Source organism: Temnothorax longispinosus, chromosome 12 (genome assembly GCF_030848805.1).
Source record: "Temnothorax longispinosus isolate EJ_2023e chromosome 12, Tlon_JGU_v1, whole genome shotgun sequence".
Classification (NCBI taxonomy): domain Eukaryota; kingdom Metazoa; phylum Arthropoda; class Insecta; order Hymenoptera; family Formicidae; genus Temnothorax; species Temnothorax longispinosus.
This window is the reverse complement of record NC_092369.1, coordinates 3,182,737-3,200,949: the sequence shown is the minus strand read 5'-3', so window position 1 is coordinate 3,200,949 and position 18,213 is coordinate 3,182,737. Positions and strand designations below refer to the sequence as shown.

Here is an 18,213-nt window from a genome sequence, read left to right as displayed (position 1 = left end):
ATATATATGGGACGTTCCATGTCAACCGGAACAGATACAGTAATAGGCTGATACGATACGTCATGCACAAGACTGATGCAATGGACTGATATAAAGAATGTAATAGCGGATCGTAACAATTAAGGCACGCGTGCACGCGGGACGTCTCTCTCTGAGGGCGAGTAGAACGGAACCGGATCTAATGAAATTAGATGGCGTATGCGCTGCCGTCTCGAGCGCTGTCGTCCCGAGCGCTGTCGTGCAGACCGTCCAGAGCGGCCACCTCAACACAATGGAATGTTAATGAAATGATGATCTGCTGATCGTCTTTTCCCTGGTGGAAATAATTATCCAATTTTTTACGCGAAAATTACGCGAAAATTACGTGAAAACTACAAATTCTTCTAATGTAATTACAACTTTTAAAACTATTTTTACGTAATTTTTACGTCAAAAGTGCGCGATTTGGGCCATGTTTGTAGTGTTTCATAAATTTACGTAGAAATTTTTAGGACAAAACTACAACTTTTTAGATGTAAGTATGCGACATGTGTTCAACATTTTTACATCGAACTATGCTGAAATCTACAACTTTCTATGCACAATAAGGTTTGTTTCTATTCCTGCACTGCTGAACTAGTGCACATACTGGTGCAAAAGTTAAAGTGACAAGTATACTTTGTTTCACTCTAACTTACTGCAACAGTGTACACTATTATAATGTACACTGTTGCAGTAAGTTAGAGTGAAACAAAGTATGCTTGTCACTTTAACTTTTGCACCAGTGTGCACTAGTTCAGCAATGCAGGGATAGAAACAGACCTATATTGTTTTTATTTACAACTTTTACAAAACAATTTAACTATGTAAATAATTTAAATGACGTATAAAATTAATTAAATGTTAAAAAAACACTGTTATATTATACAATTCATATAAATTCATGATATTTAAAACGAAAAGTGTTACGCAAATATAAATAAATATAAAACTTTGAATTAATAAGTATCAGGTAGGTAAGCAACAAAATTTTTACATATATATATATTAGTGTTATTAATTCTTATCATTTATATCACTTATTTTCTACTTTGTTTGATTGACTGCTGGTTTTTCTTAAATGTTTCATAGTCATTGTCTTATCGCTCATTGTTGTCTCATCGCTCATATCATCACTTGCTCCTTCTTCTTCTTCTTCTTCTTCTTTTTCTCTTTCTCCTTCTTCGTCGCAGAAATAATATCCAACAACTTATAATTGTATGTGGTGAATTTCTAAAAAATGTAACATAAGAATAATATTAACAAATAAAATAATGACAAAAATAATAATACTTATTAATAAATAGCAAAGCAGTAGCATAGCAAAATATATTTAAATTTCTTACCAATAATAATTGATCTGAGTCAGATTTGCTACTGTTGCCATAGCTGACATTCTAAAATAAAAAACATTGTTTAACATAAAATATAATTAATAAAATATTAATTTTTAAGTTAAATATTTTTTATTGTGTATACAAATAAATATTTACGTTTTAGAGAATAACAAAACTATTTCAAATAATTTTATCAAAATTGTTTCAATTTCAATAACAATTTTCTTCATTATAAAAGCAATTGTACATATATATTGATAACAACAATAAAATTGTTAAATATGTTAAATTTGAAAAATGTTTCAAAATATAATTATTAATACTGAGTACTACGTATCTGTTACTTATTAAGTTAACAATATTTTTACTTTAAATATTGACAGTGGCATTTGAATAGAATCCACAGGGTATATAGTAGGCGTAGCAGGTGTAAGGGTAAATTGCAAACAACATGAAAGAGAACAGTTGAAGAGGAGGCAGGAGCAATCTAAAAGATATGGAGATCACGGATAGAGGCGAGGAATAGAACGCCATTACACATTACAACACATCATAAACACTTTAATATACTTCCAATTTCATATTCATATACGTACCTCTTTCTTTTTTTTTACTTTTTGTTTCTCAGCGTCTACATGTGCTTTTACAATTTCACTTTCTTTCTCTTTCCTTGCTTTAATAACATCATCTGCTTTCTAAAATAAAGAATTTATTTTATAAATATAATACTAAAACTATTTTTACCTTATTTTACAATTATTATACTTAATTTACCTTCGGCTTTCTTTTTACGTGTTTAATCACTTCATTCTCAGGTGGTTCGTATTTTGCATTAAGATCGGAATAACGAATTTTTGGCAGAGCAGGTCTCTTTTTGGATACTTGTGTCTTAAGAAGCAGTAAAGTACCTGAACAAAATTTTCCAAAATTTGCATTTGATATTATCACAAAATAATTTTATGTACAAATACCCAGATAGCACAGTGACGTCAAATGACATATTAATTCCGTCATAATGACGTCTCTAACTTATTAGATTAATATGTCGTTTGACGTCACTGTGCTATCTGGGTAAAGAGGTTTTTTTAATAATATGTTACACACTCATATAGTTGTTCACAAAATTAATAAAGTGTAACGGAAAAGCTACTGCACTTACTTGATATCAATAAAACGTACACTGGAAGTGGCGATTCATTGGCTTTGTTTTGCCAGAAGAAAACTTTTTTTTTCGTGCAAATTTTTATTTTCAGCGTACGATTCTAACGAAAAATTAACTCCTCTACAAAAAAGTATTCTTGTTTTTTTTTTATATTTAAAACGTACACGTATGCCCACATCATGTCCACTTGATTATAACCTTTCAGAGTTATAATATAATTAGCATAGGATATGGTAAATAACTGCGAGCTTTATAAATAAACTACTGCAATTAAAACAATTAATGAGTCACTGGTCACTGGAGTGTAACGCACGCGTTCCGATATAATTCGATACACTACACCACTGTACGATGTATCAGTACTGAAAATCTATAAGTTTACATCATGTATACATTACAGATTTTTAGTACTGGCAATGTGAATATCAGACCCATGGTGGAATCTGGCTGTATTGACCGCTGAAAAGCGGCAGGAGCCAATATAAAAATAAGAAGAAGAAGTAAATCTTAACCTAACCTATATACTTTGAGAATTACACAATTGTATATACGAAGGTCAAGCAACGTTGTGCTATATTGCTCCGGTTACATGTCTAAATATCCCGGACATAACATCCCGCTACAAAATATCCCGGTCTTATTATCCCAGCGACAGAACATCCCGTGACAATATATCCCATGGCAAAATATTCCATGACAAAATATCCCCTGGCAAAATATCTCACGACAAAATATCCCTAAGATGCAGGAATGTGAACATATGCACAGCAACTTATAGTTTAATTTATAATTAAATACATAAACATTAATCATAGAAATACAAATTTATATCGCCTCACACTACAACGTTCTGACCAATATCGTGTAAATACTCGAGTAACTTAGAGCGATCATAACGCATCACAACATTTGTAATATAACTTAAATAATTAAATGAATAAAACACATTAATCATAGAAATACAAATTTATATCGCCTCACACTACAACGTTCTGACCAATATTGTGTAAATACTCAAGTAACTTAGAGCGATCATAGCGCATCACAACATTTCTCAACCGCAGATCATAATCAACATAACGTTTGCGTCTTCTCGTTCGAACGTTTCGGCCTGCATTTTGTTGTTCGACTAAAGGCTGATCTACAATGTGCTCTTTGCTTTCTGTTTTTTCCTCTTAACCTCTTTGCGACTATCTCGTATTTCGCAATTCCGTCGCGTAACGTGATGTTTCTTGTCTCTTCTGAAGTTCGTCAATTTTTATCTTGGGCGACAGAGAACAAAAAACATCGCGTTACGCGACGCAATTGCGAAATACGGGATAGTCGCAAACAGGTTAAAAGCAAAAAACAGGAAGCAAAGAGCACATTGTAGATCAGGCTTAATAATTCGGTTAAATCTTGCTCTGCCTTTAAACATTCTATGAATTTACCTAACTGAGCATGATTCGCGGTAACTCGCTCATTAAATGACCTGTGCCATCCTGCTACAACGTTATTTGTTCTCGGTACTTCGTTAACAACTGCATCGTAGCTATTCCACATTTCAATATCAAACAGAGCCTTCCAGCGTTTATTACGACGAGGTAGACCAACCCAGGTATGTTCGTAGTAATCAACAACTTCGCGTAGGTCATCCCGATTGTCAGTGAAATATTCAGAATTTTTAAGTACTTCGAACGCTTTAGTTACATCAGGAATAGGTACATACGCAATAGCAATCAACATTTTTATGGCAGACGCAAATTCGCTATCGCTACCATACCGATTTTGCAAACCAGCAGACTGTGCATGCCGATAAACGCATTGAGCGAAATGAAAATGACACCCTTTGATTGTGGTATCAGGAAAACTCGCTTCGAAAGCAGAAATAAATGATTGCTCGTAATCTATCATCAACACATCAGATTTAAGCTGGGGTTCAAGTTCCTTCAGCACTGTCAACACCGAAATGTACAAACGTTTTTGTTTCCCGGGAGCTAAAATATAAACTAATGGAAGGACCTTGCCATCATAAAATCCATGTATTGTGTACAATTGAGCAAAACATGCCGGCTTTTGGCGACGAAACTTTTGAATGTTTCGTCTGCAAACCAAGCGTCACATGAAGACAGGCACTCCAAATTTTTCGCTGTAGTAAAAATTAGCGTTCGTTTTTTCCCGCCGCTGTCATACATAAAAAAACTTTCTCCTTTATTTGTTACTTTGAAATGTTCCGGTATTTCAAGATCTTCTACATTGCTTGGGGTCGGTAATTGAGGATTTGCGCGTGTCCTCGTCCGTTGTACCGTTCGATGTAGGGACGAAACACTCGGTAATTCAGCAGCAGCCGCTTCGGTTATGTTTGAAATTCCAGCGGACACAATCGCACCTGTGCTTTCTGAGGACTTTTTGGCTCGTTTCTTAATTTTTGCTATAGCCAGTGCGCGACTCAACAAATCCAGCATTTGGACCATGATTGTGATCGGTCATTTTCAGAACTGTTCCTGAAAATAAAACCATTACACACGGAACAGTAACGAGAAGCGAATCCACCTACCATTCCGTGTCATCGAAGATGTGTATACTCGACTGCGACAACTCTCCTTATACTTAATGCATCGCCAGACAACAGCATCAGTATTTTCGCGATGCACACCATAAATAAAACCATGAAGCACTAATTGTCGCTTCCCCTTCTGACTACTGACAAATTTCAAAGGCATCGCACACCTGACCGCACACTTCTAACAGATGTAACTGACTGACAACCGTTTCGATAGTAACATCCAGACATATATTTACCAGTACACGTTCCTTATTATTGTTTATAACCGAATGACGGGATAGGGATATCGAGGCGTTCGGCGCTCTACCTAAGATACGGCGCGTACAATAGTTGTTGTGCACATGTTCAATTTTGAATATATTCCTGCATCTTTGGGATATTTTGTCGTGAGATATTTTGCCAGGGGATATTTTGCCATGGGATATATTGTCGCGGGATGTTCTGTCGCTGGGATAATAAGACCGGGATATTTTGTCGCGGGATGTTATGTCCGGGATATTTAGACGTGACACCTATTGCTCCGGGGCGGAGCTGAAGGCACTAATTTCCTTTCACCCGAGGGAATCAACAAAAAAAAAACACAATTGTATAAGTGTTCACTTCGTGTTGTTCATTATTTAATGGTCGTCAATATTATTAATTAATTAAAAATGTCAAAAAGAGGACCATATATAAAAGATATTTAGAACCTGGAAGTACGAGAGACATTCCGCGATCTACCGTAAAGCGAAGAAAGAAAGTTGATCTTTCTGACTTGGACGCATTGCAAACAAATAACTCACAGAATAATCAACAAGTAAGTTGTTTTATAAAATGTTTCAACATTTATACATTTAGGCAATTTTTATACATTGACTTCATTGCTGTTTTCACCAAGAAAATAATTGCCTTTATGACACACTTATACATTTAATTTCAGATATCAACGTTTGATCACGATTTATGTACACTTGAAGAGTCTTCTAATAATGAAATCAATGAACCTAGTTCTTTAAGAGTATACGAAGAATCTGTATTCCAAGATGCCGATAATGATAACAATAATGAGGTTATCGAAGAAAATGTTGATGATACAATCTATTTTGAAACTAATGTAAAATTTTATTTTTATTATAATTGTAATTTTTATTCTACATTAGTATAAATAATGAGAACATTTTTTTACAGCTAGACGAAGTTGTAGATGATACAAGTGATTCTGAAACAACCAATTTATCTGATACTGACATTGATGATGAAAGGGAAAATTCAAATCAAGTACGTATATAATTCCCTAAATTAGTCTAATATGACTGGCTTATTAGCATTAAAATTTTTTTCATGTTACTTTATACAACATTCACAAAAACAATATAACGTTTTTAATTGTAGAGTGAAGAAAATGTGGGACATGAATATCCATTCTTAGAAGAACAGTTGAGTGCATCTTCAACTACATCTAAAGGCGACGTTTTATTGATGACTTTAGCAATAGGACTGCGCCATTCTTTACCGTGGATAGCGATCACAGATATATTAAAAATGATAAACGTAATATTTGGCGAGCGATTAGTACCAGATACTAAATTCCTCTTACATAAATATTTTTCGCCAGAAATTACATCCGCGGTTTATCATGTTTATTGTCCACATTGTACGAAATATTTAGGTATTCAAGAGTCTATCCGAAATTTAAACAATTGTGAGTGTGGATTTCATCTGAAAGAAGCAACATCTTCCTTTGTTGAGTTCAATTTAAAAGATCAATTTAAAAAGTTACTATCAAATAAATTCGTAATAAAGCATCTTAACTATAGATTTACAAGAAAAAAAAAGAATGACGAAGCGTTAGAAGATATTTTTGATGGTAAAAAGTATAAAGAAAATAAATGTTTAGAAGATGAACTAAATCTATCTTACATATTTAATACTGATGGGTGCCAACTAGCAGATACTTCTAAAGTAGCTATATGGCCTTATTTCATAATGATAAATGAATTGCCACCACATATTCGCACAAAATATATAATACCAGCTGGATTATGGGTTGATAAATCACAACCTAACATGAATGTATTTGGTGATATTTTTGTTCGGCAAGCAAATGAGTTGTCCACAGTAGGAATTTCGTGGAATTATAAAGGAAAGGATGTTACATCTAAATTTTTTCCATTATTATCTTCTGTTGATTCGGTTGCTCGTTGTAAAATGTTAAATATGAAGCAATTTAACGGTTCATTTGGATGTACATACTGTTTGCACCCAACAGAGCAAATTAATAATGTTGCAAAGTATCCAATTTCTGCAAATATTCCAGTACTTAGATCTGATTATGATATAAAAGAATTAATGAAGAAAAGTGTTACATTAGGAACTGTTACTGATGAGATATGAGATATTCAATTTATACATCATGGATTTAGAGGAAGAAATGGAAAAAGGGCAAGCAGGAGGCCTTGTGATAGGGAAAAAAAATTTTGGTCAATATCATACGCAGATGACGTAGTGTTAATGGCGACGAGAGAGGCGGAATTGAAGAAAATGATGAGGAGGTTCAAGAGGTATTTGGAAGGGAAAGGTTTGAGTTTGAGTCCGGAGAAATAAAAAATAATGGTGTTCGAAAAAGCGAGGGGAAGAAGAAAGAAAAGGGAATGGAAGTGGGGAGAGGAAGAAATAGAAGAGGTCAAAGAAATAAAGTATTTGGGATATATACTACAGAAAAATGGGGGAGCGGAGAATCATATAAAATATAGGATGAAGAAGGCTACAATAGCGATGAAGAGGACATGGGGCATAGGAGAGAGATTATTTAAAAAAAATTTTAGAAGAAGAATGAAAATGTTCGAGGCAATGGTGGAAAGCGTGGCATTATACGGAACCGAAATATGGGGGTGGCTATACGAAAGCAGATTAAATGTAATAAAAAGAAAGTATGTTAAATAAATTTTAGGATTGGATAGAAGAACCCCGAATTACATAGTAATTTTAGAAGAAGCCAAAATAAAGGAGATAAAAATGAGGGCAATAAGGAGAGCTGTGAGGTATAAGGAGAAGGCGAGACATTCAGAGAAGAAAATAGTTCAAGCATGTATAAAGGATCTAAAAAGGAGCAGACCCCAAGGAAAGAAGAAAGTAATTGGGAAAAGAAAAGAAGAGAATTGATAGAGAGGGCAGGAATGGAGAAAGAGCAGCTGAGGAGAGAAATGAAGACAGGGGACCGGGAAGCGGCGGAGAGTCTCGTAAAGAGAATAGAGGAAAAGGAGAAGGAGAAGGAGGAGAGACAGATAAAGATAAACGAGTCAAGATACAATAGTAATTATAAAGAGATTTTAACAGAGGAGTTGCCAAAGTATTTACTAGGAAAGAAGAAGAAAAAGGATAGAATGTTGATAGCCAGGTACAGATGCGGGAGTGAGGTGAAAGGCAGCGAACATTGGAAAGAGGAAGAAGATAGAAAATGCAGAATATGCCAAAAAGAAGAGGAGAACATAGAACATATACTAAGAGAATGTAAAGCGACAAAAAGCGAGATACAGTTAAAATAATTTTTAGGAAAGAAAGGAAAAGGACTAGAAGTAATGAAATGGATAAAAAAGGTTTGAAAAGAGGCGGAAAAAAGGGAGGGGATGGAGGGAAAAGAGTAGGAAGGGAAATGTAAGGACAGTCAGAATGTTGAGTTAGTTTGGAGTTAGTTAGGGTGTTATAAGGATGTATAATGTATATATATGTAAATGAAAGTTATATGTGTAAAATGTGTTATGCGTTTGTAAAATTATGTAAGGGTTGACGGAAGTCATTTTAAGCCGCAAGGCAAGGATTAAAATAAAATTATTATTATTATTATTAATATAATATATATATATATGTTACGGGAAATATGATAAATTGGACATTATGCATAATGGCCAGGCAATATGCATAATTCCCAATTTGTTCGGTCAAAATAATTAATAAAAAAGAATCAATCAAGTTTCCCGGTCATTATATATATTTCCCTAAGCTAAATAGTCATTTTGATAAATCACCTTATTTAAGTTGATTTTCCCGGCAATCTTAAGCCCATTGCATAATAGGCGATAGCGAGGTGCTACATGGGTTTACAACTTTCCACGCGTGGAAAGCCCACGCATATACTTTAAAAGCACACTATGTGTCTAGTTTAATAATAGTGGAGCCCCCCCGCAGGGGGCGGAACTTACTGCCTCCACGCATACACTTTCCACGCGTGGAAAGTTGTAAACCCATGTGACAACTCGTCCGTGAAAAGTGTATGCGTGGAGACAGAAGGTTCCGCCCTCCTGCGGGGAGCTCCACTATTATTAAACTAGACACATAGTGTGCCTTCAAAGTACAACATGCGTGGACTTTCCACGCGTGGAAAGTTGTAAACCCATGTGGCACCTCGTTTCGCGTGGAAAGTGTATGCGTGCAGTTATACAGATTAAATCATCAAAAGTCAACGGCGCGATATCGTTTTCAAGAACATGTCGCGACGTGTCTCGCGGTGACTTCATCACACACGTGCAAAGCTGCAAATCTTACATTTTCGGAAAGCGCATTCGTACGGATACTGAGATCACGGTGAAATTAGATATAATAAAAGAAACAAACGATGCGACATTAGTACGATATAAAATGACAAATTTGAGGATATGCTCAGTAGTCGAAGACTGGAAGTCGATACACAAATTCTATGTAAAGTAAAATGGATATAGCACCTCTCGAAGAAATGGAAGTTGAAGTCAATGAAGAAATGGAAGTTGAAGTCGATAAAGAAGAAATGTCGGATGAAGATGCAATTCTTTCGGATGATTCTTGTTACGACAGCGAAAGGTTTGAAGATGTTACAGAAAAATTTTTTCGAATTTTAAACCAAGCTGAAGTTAATACCTTCGATAATTTGAAAAAGATGTGCTGTATATACTTCTATTACAATCATGCAAAGTTTTGCTCATTGTGTATCGTAAGAATAAGCGGACTATTTTCATTTCTTCACGCTGTTCGAAAACATGACACCGGTCCAGAAAGAAGTTTATTGATAATGTTTTGAAAAGCTCTCGATGGCAGTTACAAGAATATTAAATAAAAAGTGGGGGTTTCCATTAAAAATTTTAAAGTTAACCTTGAAAGCTCTTTTATACTTATGCTCAGGGTCAAATAAGCACCACTGTTTGATGCATTTGTTGAATCCCTACAACTTATGTATAAAACTTTTTTTCCTAAAATGTCTTGTTTTCGAAATATTTTACCGGTTCCAAACTTTTTCCTCACCCGATATACTTATCGATGGTCTATTGTCTATTCTGTTCGGAATATAAAATTGTATCAAATAATGCCCTGTAATCTGTGTCCTATTTGCACTATTTGAAATGATGTAAAGACATTTGTGATTGAAAGTGCTACGTCGACGTTGCAAACAGATTAAACAGGTATATTTCAAAGTGGTTTTGTGAAGTTGAGGACATTGCAATGGAGCAAGAATTGTTTGAACAATCCGCTCAATTGAATTTGCGGGAAGAATTTACCGCGTGGGAGCCACGATGTGTCGAGTTTATCGAATCGTTGGAAGAACAAAGCTGAATTAAACGGCCACGATTATCGATCGGTCTCAAACAGTCATTGATTACTCGTATCGCACAACTCGAAGGTCTGAAAAATTCGGTACGTTAACGTTTCATGCATGTGGGTGCCGGATACGGTGCGAGTGAGACAGAACTCAGATGGCGCGAGATAGATACTTTTGAAAGTCGTATACTGACTGGTGCGGTAATAAATTCCAAACACATCGAACCTCGTTAATTTCTCAAAGATGCGAGAGACATTGTACTCGATCGTGTGCGTAACGGCATGCAACGACATGACAATGTAAAGATAAACACTATGTTTAATGGTGAATTTGTTGCGGGTGACAAACGCGCGAACAAAAGTATCACTACGAGAAACTGTGAACTCTTTTGTTTGTCTGATTTGCAAGAATGGTACGTGTTGCGCGTTATCGAGCCCATCTTAACATCGCTGGAGGAATTCCAGGAATATGATAGCGGGTGGGCGTTGTCACGTATACTTAATTTAACGGTGAATGTGAACAAATATAATCCATTGCACGCGGGATGTTTTGTAAAAATACCGCGAGAAATTAAAATGAAAAAACGGTGATCAACGTGCAATCAATGGACAATGCATGTTTCGCATGGGTGGTCAGTGGTGGGTGCTCTGCATCCAGCTGAGGAACACACATATCGGGAATCGTCGTACCCTCATTACACGTCGGTGCTAAATCTTACAGACATTGAGTTTCCAATGACGTTGAATCAAATTAAAAAGTTTGAAAGTCTCAACGACTCTCCATCAACGTGTACAGCATCAAGAAAAACAAGGAACTTGCTATCTTACCAATACGGCTCACCGACCGAAAGATGGACAAACATGTAAATCTGCTGTACGTGCATGACGACAACGTGGGACATTTCGCGTGGATCAAGAACCTATCCCGCCTCGTAAGCTCGCAAGTGAACAATAATAGGAACAAAAAATACTTTTGCGATCGGTGAGTATACATCCTAATAAATAATAAAAATAATTTTTACGTGAAAGCTATATAAAAAAAAAATGAACGCGTGGTCGCCACGCGCGTTAGAAGTCAAACTTCTGAAGGCAAGGCTTTGCCATAACTTTTCTAAAATTAATACAAAAACAACGCAACGGAATTAGTCACTCCAAGCCGCCCGCAACTCGAAAATATAGTGTTACACGCAGTTCTCACTATATCCGTCTCGCCAGTGCCGTACGCCTGACCGAATTTTCGTGACGCGTTTTCGAGTCGTAAAATCGAATTTACTTACCGATCCAAAAGGAGTTTCACTTTGTACGCCTGTTGGTCGAATTTTCGTGACACTATTTCGTGACGTTTTTTTGTGTCGCACAATCGAACTTACTACCGTACCAAAGAAATTTCATTTCGTACGCCTATTGGTCGAATTTTTGTTACACTTTTCGTGTCGCATAATCGAACTTACTACCGTGCCAGAAGAAGAACCGTCTCGCCAACGCCGTACGCCTATTGGTCAAATTTTCGTTACACTTTTCGTGTCGCACAATCGAACTTATTACCGTACCAAAGAAGTTTCACATCCGTTACACTTTTTCGTGTCGCGAATCGAACTCACTACCGTGCCTAAAGAAGTTTCACTTCAAAAATTTTATTATTTACAGATGTTTGCACTATTTCTACACGAGCGAGAAATTGGAAACTCACACCGTCGACTGTCGGAAGATGAACGACTGTGCGATCAAGTTACCGAGTGATAAGGACAAGTGGTTGACCTTTAAGAATTACAACAGGAAGGAACGAGTTCCGTTCATCGTATACGCCGACCTGGAATGTACCGTGGAGAAGATGGAAGCGGATCCGAAAACGTCCACGTACACGTATCAACATCACCGCGTATTTAGCATAGGATACTACGTGCGTTGCTCGTACGACGACTTGTTATCAATGTATCGGTTTCGTCGCGATAAGGATTGCGTCGCGTGGTTCGCCAAGGAGCTAAGACGTTTAGCACATGACGTAAAGACTATTTTGTCCGCTAATGTACCCATGGCGGATTTCACGCGAAACAAGTGGGAAAAGTTTAATTCTCGGAGAACACACAGGGTCAATTAGACTCTTACTTCGAGTTTTATCAGAAGTCATTAAAATAATGAAGTATTAACTTCATGTAATAAGTATGTAATAAGAAATAAATTTTCTAAAATTTTTCCACAAAAATTTTCGATTTTTTCTACCTTAAATTTTTTTAAATATGTAAATAATTTCAACGGCATTTTTTATTTATATCAATTGATTTAACAATGTTTCAAGTACATCTGAAAATTTTTTCAAGCTGATTGCACTCGTCAATTTAAAATGGTGGACGATCAAAGTGTGTGTAGGGTCAAATTGACCCAGAGTGTTCTCCGTGAATGAAAAAATAGGTGTGTTCTCCGAGGGTTAACAGCGCAACGCACTGTCACGTGTGCGAAAAACCGTTCGAACCAGACGACGTACGAGTACGCGATCATTGTCATCTGACCGGTCGATACAGAGGTCCCGCGCATTCAAATTGCAACTTAAATTGGTGTCACGTCTAAATATCCCGGACATAACATCCCGCGACAAAATATCCCGGTCTTATTATCCCAGCGACAGAACATCCCGCGACAATATATCCCATGGCAAAATATCCCCTGGCAAAATATCTCATGACAAAATATCCCAAAGATGCAGGAATATATTCAAAATTGAACATGTGCACAACAACTATTGTACGCGCCGTATCTTAGGTAGAGCGCCGAACGCCTCGATATCCCTATCCCGTCATTCGGTTATAAACAATAATAAGGAACGTGTACTGGTAAATATATGTCTGGATGTTACTATCGAAACGGTTGTCAGTCAGTTACATCTGTTAGAAGTGTGCGGTCAGGTGTGCGATGCCTTTGAAATTTGTCAGTAGTCAGAAGGGGAAGCGACAATTAGTGCTTCATGGTTTTATTTATGGTGTGCATCGCGAAAATACTGATGCTGTTGTCTGGCGATGCATTAAGTATAAGGAGAGTTGTCGCAGTCGAGTATACACATCTTCGATGACACGGAATGGTAGGTGGATTCGCTTCTCGTTACTGTTCCGTGTGTAATGGTTTTATTTTCAGGAACAGTTCTGAAAATGACCGATCACAATCATGGTCCAAATGCTGGATTTGTTGAGTCGCGACTGGCTATAGCAAAAATTAAGAAACGAGCCAAAAAGTCCTCAGAAAGCACAGGTGCGATTGTGTCCGCTGGAATTTCAAACATAACCGAAGCGGCTGCTGCTGAATTACCGAGTGTTTCGTCCCTACATCGAACGGTACAACGGACGAGGACACGCGCAAATCCTCAATTACCGACCCCAAGCAATGTAGAAGATCTTGAAATACCGGAACATTTCAAAGTAACAAATAAAGGAGAAAGTTTTTTTATGTATGACAGCGGCGGGAAAAAACGAACGCTAATTTTTACTACAGCGAAAAATTTGGAGTGCCTGTCTTCATGTGACGCTTGGTTTGCAGACGAAACATTCAAAAGTTTCGTCGCCAAAAGCCGGCATGTTTTGCTCAATTGTACACAATACATGGATTTTATGATGGCAAGGTCCTTCCATTAGTTTATATTTTAGCTCCCGGGAAACAAAAACGTTTGTACATTTCGGTGTTGACAGTGCTGAAGGAACTTGAACCCCAGCTTAAATCTGATGTGTTGATGATAGATTACGAGCAATCATTTATTTCTGCTTTCGAAGCGAGTTTTCCTGATACCACAATCAAAGGGTGTCATTTTCATTTCGCTCAATGCGTTTATCGGCATGCACAGTCTGCTGGTTTGCAAAATCGGTATGGTAGCGATAGCGAATTTGCGTCTGCCATAAAAATGTTGATTGCTATTGCGTATGTACCTATTCCTGATGTAACTAAAGCGTTCGAAGTACTTAAAAATTCTGAATATTTCACTGACAATCGGGATGACCTACGCGAAGTTGTTGATTACTACGAACATACCTGGGTTGGTCTACCTCGTCGTAATAAACGCTGGAAGGCTCTGTTTGATATTGAAATGTGGAATAGCTACGATGCAGTTGTTAACGAAGTACCGAGAACAAATAACGTTGTAGCAGGATGGCACAGGTCATTTAATGAGCGAGTTACCGCGAATCATGCTCAGTTAGGTAAATTCATAGAATGTTTAAAGGCAGAGCAAGATTTAACCGAATTTAGTCGAACAACAAAATGCAGGCCGAAACGTTCGAACGAGAAGACGCAAACGTTATGTTGATTATGATCTGCGGTTGAGAAATGTTGTGATGCGCTATGATCGCTCTAAGTTACTTGAGTATTTACACGATATTGGTCAGAACGTTGTAGTGTGAGGCGATATAAATTTGTATTTCTATGATTAATGTGTTTTATTCATTTAATTATTTAAGTTATATTACAAATGTTGTGATGCGTTATGATCGCTCTAAGTTACTCGAGTATTTACACGATATTGGTCAGAACGTTGTAGTGTGAGGCGATATAAATTTGTATTTCTATGATTAATGTTTATGTATTTAATTATAAATTAAACTATAAGTTGCTGTGCATATGTTCACATTCCTGCATCTTAGGGATATTTTGTCGTGAGATATTTTGCCAGGGGATATTTTGTCATGGAATATTTTGCCATGGGATATATTGTCACGGGATGTTCTGTCGCTGGGATAATAAGACCGGGATATTTTGTAGCGGGATGTTATGTCCGGGATATTTAGACATGTAACCACTTAAATTACAAAGATTCGCATTGCATTCCCATATTTTTTCACAATTTATCGGGCTACGACGCGCATTTTATTATCACGGAAATAGCTACAGCGTACGACGGACATGTAGAACTGCTTTCAATTACGAAAGAAAAATACATTTCGTTTGCGAAAAACGTTAAAAGCACCGAAGATAAAGATAAGAAAATGCGTCAAAGTGCGATTTATCGATTTATACAAGTTTCTCACCGTTAGTCTCGACAATTTGACATCTTATCTCAGCAAGGATAAATTGCGAACATTGCAACGCGAATTTAGTAAATTATCCGCAGAAAATTTTTTTTTGCTGACACAAAAAGACGTACTTCCGTACGAGTACATTGACAGCGTCGAAAAGTTGGAGGACTCGTGTTTACCACCGCGCGACTCGTTTTACAGTTTATTGACAGGTGACACCGTATCCGAGAGCGATTATGCGCATGCCGTCAACGTCTGGCAGCGGTTCTCCATTCGAACGCTTGGTGACTACAGCGATTTATATCAAAACCGATGTCTTACTGTTGGTCGATATTTTTGAAAATTTTCGCGATAGTTGCGTCGCGAGTTATGGACTCGATCCCGCACTCTACCGGTTATTATACTCTACCGGGTTTTACGTGGGACGCTATGTTAAAGCATACGCGTGTCAATTTCGAACTGCTCACCGACATTGACATGGTCATGTTTATCGAACGCGGTATACGCGGCGGTTTGAGGAGATCTTACAGGAGTTGGGACATATTATAATGGAAAAAAAAGAAGACGGAAGGTTTACGATAATTGGGGGAGATTTTAATGCAAGGACTGGACAAGAAGGTGGGAGGATAGAGGAAGAGAAGGGGGAAGGACGGTTGGGAGGGGGAAGAAGTTCAAATGATAAGAAGAGAGACAGAGAAAGAAGGTTGCTGGTAAATAGCTTAGAGGAGAGAGGATGGGAGATTTTCAATGGAAATGTGAGAGGAGACGAGAAGGGGGGAGTTTACTTTCACGGGGGGAAAAGGAGATACGGTGATTGACTACGTAATAGGAGAAGGAGAAGTAAGAGAGAAGATAGAGAGTATGATAGTGGGGGATAGAGTGGACTCGGATCATCACCCCTTGGAAATAGTATTAAGAAGGGGGAACGAAGAGGAAGGCAGAAGAAGATGGTGGAAGAAAAGAAGCAGGGGGTGTGGAACGAGGAAGGAGCAAAAAGGTTTATTGAAAAAATAGGAGAAGTGGAAGAAAAAGTGGAAGAGTTGAATAAGGAATGGGAAGAAGTGGAAGCAAGAATAACAGAGGCAATAAAAGGGGTAGAGGAGGAGATGGAGGGAAAGAAGAAGGGGAAGGTGGGATGATGGGATAAGGAGTGTCGAAAAGTGAAGAAAGAGGCAAGAAGAAAATTAAGGGATTGGAGGAAAGAAAGAGAAGAGGGCAGCGCTTACAAAAAAAGAGGAAGGAGTTTAGGGAGCTGTGTAAGAGGAAGAAGGAAGAAGAGAACCAGAGATAGGAGAGAAAAGTGGAGGAAGCAAAGAGGCAGGCGGAGGTATGGAAGATAGTGAATAAGGAGAGGAAAAAAAGGAGAAGAATTGAGGAAGGAATAGAAGAGGAAGAATGGAAAGAACACTTTATGAAGTTGTTGGAAGGACTAGAAGGGAGGGTGAGGATTGATTGATTGATTTAATCGTCATTTATTATACGTTCTGGGACACGTCCCCTGAAGCGTTAAGACGTTAAATCTAAAAATTTACACAAGTTTCTAAACAGCATAAGTACAATGAATGAAACACAATAAGAAGAAACAATGAAAAATATAGGATAGATAAGAAAAAATACGAAATAGATTACATTGCTTATGTATATAGTATCAGATACATATCGCAGATATGCCATAAATTTTACGATCTAGACTGCAGAAGTAAGTGCTTGTAAAATTTGTTCTTAAAATCGCAAATAGATGAGGCATTACGGATGTCAGAGGGAATGTCATTCCACAGTTCGGCGGCTAAGAAGCAGAAGGAACGCTTAAAGAATTCCGTACGGCACAGAGGAAGACTAAGAGTGTCACACGGGGACCTTGTATCGTGCGAAGCTGAAACACTCCTAAACACGAAGTTACTGTAAATAACTTGCGGCTTTTTCCTCCGTAAAACAAAGAAGGTCAAGTTCCCCGCGAAGTACAAACGGCGTGACACGATTCTCAGCCAACCGAGTCTGTCCAAGTAGGGTGATATATGCTCATCCCATTTAGCATTGAATATGAAGCGGACACACTTGTTGAAGGCTCTTTGTAAACGAAGGTCTTGTTCGCCAGTGATGTTGGTTTGGACTGTGCAACAGTAGTCGAAAAGAGGAAAGATAAGTACCATGACGAGCCTGACACGAAGAAAAAACGGCAGGAGATGCTTGCCAAGTTTGAGCTGATAGGGCGCCGAATTGACTCGAGAGGTGGTTTTCGTGGTCTGCTCAGCCCAGGAGAGTGTACTGGTGATAGTGACGCCCAGATACCGTATCCGTAAAAGGTACAGAGGAGCCGTCCACAGTGATGCGGGGCAGGGCATCCAGATCCAGGCCACCAACATACCGAGACGTCCCCAAGATCATCGCCTTTGTCTTCTTGGGGTTAATCGTGAGCTTGTTGTCGAGTGCCCATTTTACTACCCTACAGATATCCTCGTTAATGAGAGCGATGGCTTCAGAGAGAAACCCAGGCTCTGTGTGAAAATAAATTTAAGGTCATCCGCGTAGAAATTATATTTACAATACTTTAACAGGCCGCCAAAGTCCAACAGGTACAAAATGAATAATATAGGTCCTAAGACAGAGCCCTGCGGC

General features: G+C 37.7%; 2 protein-coding genes and 1 long non-coding RNA gene across 4 annotated transcripts in view; 1 reads left to right on the top strand and 2 right to left on the bottom strand.

The window, feature by feature from the left end:
• Positions 1-18,213, bottom strand: part of LOC139822648 (gustatory receptor for sugar taste 43a-like) — a 215,015-nt gene that overhangs the window by 103,941 nt on the left and 92,861 nt on the right. The window lies entirely within an intron of this gene.
• LOC139822655 (uncharacterized) lies at positions 739-3,131 on the bottom strand. Its single transcript, XR_011734566.1, has 5 exons — positions 2,515-3,131; positions 2,130-2,263; positions 1,952-2,050; positions 1,365-1,415; positions 739-1,251 (listed from the first exon to the last, which is right to left on the bottom strand). It is a non-coding gene; the product is annotated as an uncharacterized lncRNA (long non-coding RNA).
• Positions 5,706-7,450, top strand: LOC139822652 (uncharacterized). The gene is made up of 4 exons (XM_071794567.1): positions 5,706-5,858; positions 5,982-6,155; positions 6,230-6,319; positions 6,434-7,450. The coding sequence occupies exon 4, from the start codon at positions 6,521-6,523 to the stop codon at positions 7,433-7,435; it is 915 nt and encodes a 304-aa protein (XP_071650668.1). The 5' UTR covers positions 5,706-5,858; positions 5,982-6,155; positions 6,230-6,319; positions 6,434-6,520; the 3' UTR covers positions 7,436-7,450.

Excerpts from the sequence above, each read along its gene's own strand:
- LOC139822652 (XM_071794567.1), top strand. The coding sequence starts at position 6,521 with ATGACTTTAGCAATAGGACTGCGCCATTCTTTACCGTGGATAGCGATC.